Source organism: Ailuropoda melanoleuca, chromosome 4, assembly GCF_002007445.2.
Source record: "Ailuropoda melanoleuca isolate Jingjing chromosome 4, ASM200744v2, whole genome shotgun sequence".
Classification (NCBI taxonomy): Eukaryota; Metazoa; Chordata; class Mammalia; order Carnivora; family Ursidae; genus Ailuropoda; species Ailuropoda melanoleuca.
In genome coordinates, this window is record NC_048221.1 from 12,986,290 (window position 1) to 12,991,539 (window position 5,250).

Sequence of the window (5,250 nt, forward strand, 5' to 3'; positions counted from 1 at the left end):
GGGGGGGGGGGGCGAGAGGGGCCATCCGTAAGGGAGGGGATGGAGTCACCTGTGATGGAGGGGGAGGGGGCTGCCCCTGGTAGTGGGGGTAAGCCTTAGTGAAGAGAGGTCCTCTCCATTATAGAGGGCCTATGTAATGCTGGGACCAGGTGACACTGAGCAAAAGAGTGACTCGGGCACAAACAGGAGAGGGATTGGCCGGTAAGGGGTTGGGGAGAGGAGGGTACTGGGGATCCAGGGGTGCTGACTCACGGCTGAGGGGCTGCAACTCTTGTTGCCGTAGGTGAAAAGCTCGTACAGGACGACCCCGAAGCTCCAGACATCCGACTGGCGTGAGAAGATGTTGTCAGAGAGGGACTCTGGGGCATACCTAGAAGGGGACAAGGAGGTCTTCGGATGAGGAAGTGAGGCAGAGTACGGGAAAGGGATCATCCTTGCGCTGAGAGAGCTGGTCAGTGGTAGGTGGGGGCTATGAGAAGGTCAGTCCCAGCTCCGGGGTCAGAGTTTCTCTGGCTGTGGGATATTCTCCAACACTACGGAAGGTCTGGGCGGGGTCAGGGCGGAGCCGTGGCTCTTGGGGGCGGGGCCAGTGCCGAGGGGCGGAGCGGGATGGGACCAGGCTGTGGGGAAGCGACGGTACACCGGTAGGAAGGCCGTGGCCTGGGAAGGGCTGGGGCTGCGGGAGGGGCGGGGCCGGGGCGGGCCCAGGACAGTGGGGAGGGGGGGGGGGGGCCGGGCGGGGGGGGGGGGGNGGGGAGGCCAGGGTCGTGGGGAGAAGTGGGGGCCCTGGGCCTGGTCAGGATGGGCTCTAGATGTAGGAGCAGGGGCGGGGCCAGTGTCGAGGGGGCGCGGCCATCGCGCTAGGGGCGGGGCCAGGACTGTGGGAAGGGCGGGGCCACAGCGGGCTCACAAAGGTGGGAGCGAGGTAGGCGCCAAAGTAGTGGGGAGGAGAGGTGGGCCGGGGCGGGGTCCCCACCAGAAGATGGGGCTCTGGCCGGGCTCGCGGACCACGTAGTAGTCTTTGTCGAGTGGCAGCAGTTTGGCGAGGCCAAAGTCGGCGATCTTGACGTGCGTCTCGCTCTCCACCAGGATGTTACGCGCTGCCAGGTCGCGGTGCACGCAGCGGCAGGAGCCCAGGTACTCCATGCCCTGCAGGCGAGAGTGAGGTACAGACTCCAGCATAACCTGGAATCCAACCCAAACCCATCCCAGACCCCAAGCCTAACCCTGCCCTGGACCCATCCTGCCCTCCAGTCCTGACCTCAGCCCTAACTCAACCACTCCTCCAACCTGACCTGGACCCCAAACTTCAACCCTCAGCCTTCCCCACAACTCCACGCAGACCCCCGCCCAGACTTAGCCCCCTCAGCCCCCGGGTCCCGGGTCCCGGGGCACGCCCCGCACCTTGCAGATCTGCGAGGCGTAGAGGAGCAGGCGGCTGGCGTCGAGGCGCGCGCGGTGCCGCTGCAGGAAGTCGCGCAGGCAGCCGCTGGGCAGGTACTCCATCACCAGCCGCAGGCTCTGACGGCCTAGGTGAAAGGAGGGGAGGCTGGGAGGAGCCACCGCAGGGCCCAGCTCTGTCTACTGCCCCTCCCGATTCTTTCTCCTCTATCAGAGCACACCCTGGGCCCCTCCCAGCCTCAATATTGCTTTCTGTAAAATGGGAACAGCAACAACGGCAGTTTTCGCCAATGGCTCTTCAGTACTTTCTACAAACTACATTGATTCATTTAAACCTGATAATGACCCCTTTTTCAGGTGGAGAAATCGATGCTCAGAGAGGTTAAATGGCCTGCCCAAGGTCTCCCAGCTGCTAAGGGAGAGAGCGGGAATTCGAACCCGTGGCCATCCAAATCTGGACAAAGAGCATCAACAGCGCCCCTCCTGGTGTTCCCAGAGCACCCTAAAATGCTACCGCAGGAGGGTGAGGGTGTGTGATCTGAAGAGCCCCGGTTCGGGAAGTGGCTCACCTGGGCCATAGCTGACACCGCGGTACTTGACGATGAAGTCGCTGTGAAGGGCTTTGAGGATCTGGATCTCCCTCTCGAAGTCCCTCTGCTGGTCTGGCCCGCTGTGCTGAAGCTGCTTCACTGCCACTAGGGCGCCCGTGTTGTCACCCAGCGGGTCATAGCGGCACAGTTCCACGCTGCCGAAGTTGCCCTGGGGGACAGCAGGGCTGGTGTCCAAGTGCATGGCTGCATGGGTGCTTCCTCGCCCAGCCCGGCCCGCCTCACCTTGCCCAGCTGTGAGATGTACTTGAGGTGTCTCTCCTCAAAAATGGTAGGGTCCTGGTAGGCGTAGAGCTGGGCGCCATTCCATAGCCCGTCACGGGGCGCCAAGGCACCCGGTGTGGGGTCTGAGAGGAGCTCATAATCTGCGGGACACGGTTAGTAAGTGACCGGTACATTGGGCCTTGGGTCCCCCTCCTAAGCTGACTTACTAGGGGACTTCGATCTGCACACTTACCTTCTCTGTGCATTATGGCAGGGCCACTGCAAGCCTAAGGGTACTTTGCTGGGGTGGGGGGGCTGGAAAAAGAGGCCAGCTGGGCAAAGGCAGACCCCGTATGTGTTCTGCATGCTGTGCAAACTACATCTAGCTTTGGAGACAGAAAGGCATTTCCCAGACTCCACTGCTGTGAAGCATGGTGCAGGATTGAGCTCAGGCTGATGGGGGAGAAGTGCTGGCTGCTCTTTCAGGCCTGGCCCGTCGAAATCTAGCATGGGACCCTCCACAGGCTCCCTCCACAGGATCCAACAGGGACCTGAGACCATGGGATGGGTGGAGCCACAAAGGGAGAGGTGACTGTTGACCTGGACCCCCTCCCTGAATGAGAAGGAACTATCCATCATGTTCAACCTGGAGCGGAGGGGGTCTGCTTGTTATAGCAGCAGCTGAGGCTCATGCTGACTATTACAGTCACCAACCCCTCCAACCCTGCCAAGCACACAGGCCCAGTTCTGCAGGCAAATGTCACTTCCCCCCCCCCCGGGCCTAATATGACATGCCAGCCCTGCCCACCCTGCCCAGCCCAATGGGCACCTGAAGTGATGAGGCTGTTCAGGTCACGGATGATGGCGCGGAAGGAGGGCCTCTGGCCTGACTCATAGGCCATGCACTGTTGGATCAGTGTGGCCAGCTCCATCCACTTGGGGGCAGGCAGCTGCTGCTGTTCCTCATAAAACTGGAGCTTCTGAGGTCAAGAAGAGTGGCCGGTCACTCCCAGTGCAGCCTCGGGAGCCCCCCCCCTCCGCCCCAACCAGCCCATCCTCCCCAAGCTGGACCTCAGTCCACCCTTCTCCCAAACGGGCACTCTAGAGGCCAGTGCTGGTGCTCTGACCTTGGCAGGATCCAGGGTGCTGATGGGCATCGGGATCCCACTGAACACCTCCCAGACTGTGGCACCAAAACCCCACTTGTCAGCTTCCAAGCCAAGTGTCCGGGCCTCCTGGAGACACTCGGGGGCCACCCAGGGGATCCTGTCAGTGAGCACTGGGGAGTGGGGCTGGGGTCAGGGTCTGCTTCCCTGCCCCACTAGGCCCCTCCCTCCACCCTTCTGTACTTACTCTCCCGGTTTAGCACAGTGGGGCTGACACCAGGGTCACTCAGCTTGATGAAGGGCAGGTTCCCATCAGCCCCTTCGCGAGCCAGGAGCACCTTCCGGGCTGAGACATTGCCATGGGGGAGGCCTTTGTCTTCCTACGCGGGCCAGGCATAGAGAATGCCAGGGAGGGTTTGCTGGATGAACAGTCTGGCTGGAGAGCCACTACACATCCTTCAAAGCCCACCTGGGGCTGCTCAGACCATACTTCTAAACCATTCCCTAGATTATTGGCCACCTGTCTTCCCTCCTCTGGTTCACCCCTTTGGCTGCCCTGTGTCCCTCCCCTTTCAAATCCACCTTGTGGCTCCATATTGCCTTTTGGATAAAGTCAGAGGTCCTCAGCCTAGCATTCAGGGCCCTTTGAGATACTTGCTCACTCTTCTATGACATTCTCTCTTCCATACCCCTACCCTGGTCTCCTGCCAACTGAACGGCCGGATGCCTCCCAGGACACACAACCCATCCTCTAAGCTGCAGGCCTTGGCCCAGGCTGTGCTCTCAACCTCACACACCCTCCTTTTCTCCACTTGATGAGATTTTATTCAACCCTCAAGGCCCAGCTCCCACGTTCCCTCTTCTGGGAAGCCTTCCATCTGCCCAGCCTCAGGGCTCGCTACTCCCCCCTGAAAGCCACCAATGACCACCTGTTCCCTTCTCCTGCTCTTACACCTCTGAGCCTGTATATATGCTGTACCCTCAGTCTAAAATGCCCTTCCCTTACATCCTTGGCAAACTCCTATTCGTACCACAGAGCCCACTCTCAATTTCCCCTCCATTCTGTGCATAGAGGGTAGAGCAAGCAGAGGAGCACTCACCAGGTAGTTGAGGGCGTAGGCCAGCTGCTTGATCACCTGCAGCTTCCAGCTGGCTGGCACCAGGTGGCCAGACTTGAGCAGGTACGTGTCCAGAGCTCCCAGGTGTACAAATTCCTGCACCATGATACCTGGCGGCAGCAGGGAGGGGCAGGGCTGGGAGGCAGGACTGCATCCATCCGTGTTGAACAGGCTCCGCCCCCGCCCCACTCTCAGGAGTCCCTGGAGCTCTCGGTTCTGGTTCCCTCCATCCTTACCCTACTCACCTCTCCTCCTCCTCACTAATGGGACCGATTGCCCCCGAGATGCCTGGAAGGCACTGTACTCTCTCCGCATCTCACTTCCAGCCCTTTGCATGTTCTGTCTGGAACATCCTTCCTCCTCCTCTTCCTTAATTCCTACTTACCTTTGCCTTCTCTGCTTTGAACTTATCTTTGCCTATACAGAATCATCGCCTAACCTCCATGCTGGCCTAGCAGCCCCTGACCACCCACAGTGCCCAGCGCAGCTACTGGCCCATCCTGGGCTCCCGGTAAATAGCTGCTGTACTGATCTGGTGGGACTGGAGCTTGGAGCCGTGACTCGGCCCTTGCAAAGCTACAGAAGAGGGGGGATTGGAACCCAGGCCTGTCTGACTTGAGATAATTCTGCAGGGCTGAGTCTTGGTAGGAGCCTAGAGCTGCTGCCCCAAGAGTGACAAATGAAGGCCACAGGTAACAGGGTGATGGACCCTGGGGGACAAGGGGGCCCCAGCCAGGGCGGGCTCTGGATTTTTATCGTAGTGTCGCCATAGACCATCTCCATGAGGAAGGGCGGGGGCGGGGGTGGGGGCGG

The 5,250-nt window shown here is 60.3% G+C and overlaps 1 protein-coding gene and 1 long non-coding RNA gene across 4 annotated transcripts in view; one reads left to right on the forward strand and one right to left on the reverse strand.

Moving 5' to 3' along the window:
* JAK3 (Janus kinase 3) overlaps positions 1–5,250 on the reverse strand; it is a 17,357-nt gene that overhangs the window by 2,839 nt on the left and 9,268 nt on the right. For all 3 annotated transcript variants that reach the window (XM_011222039.3, XM_011222044.3, XM_034658047.1), the window contains 9 exons: positions 4,420–4,547; positions 3,567–3,699; positions 3,341–3,492; positions 3,043–3,193; positions 2,235–2,374; positions 1,971–2,160; positions 1,405–1,529; positions 977–1,149; positions 253–370 (listed from right to left, as the gene is read on the reverse strand). In XM_011222039.3, coding sequence (XP_011220341.1) covers positions 253–370; positions 977–1,149; positions 1,405–1,529; positions 1,971–2,160; positions 2,235–2,374; positions 3,043–3,193; positions 3,341–3,492; positions 3,567–3,699; positions 4,420–4,547 — 1,310 coding nt within the window. The remainder of the gene's footprint in view (positions 1–252; positions 371–976; positions 1,150–1,404; positions 1,530–1,970; positions 2,161–2,234; positions 2,375–3,042; positions 3,194–3,340; positions 3,493–3,566; positions 3,700–4,419; positions 4,548–5,250) is intronic.
* The window catches only part of LOC117801876, a 1,367-nt gene continuing 658 nt past the window's right edge, over positions 4,542–5,250 (forward strand). The window contains exons 1-2 of the long non-coding RNA XR_004624643.1: positions 4,542–4,948; positions 5,070–5,129. This is a non-coding gene — a long non-coding RNA (uncharacterized LOC117801876). The remainder of the gene's footprint in view (positions 4,949–5,069; positions 5,130–5,250) is intronic.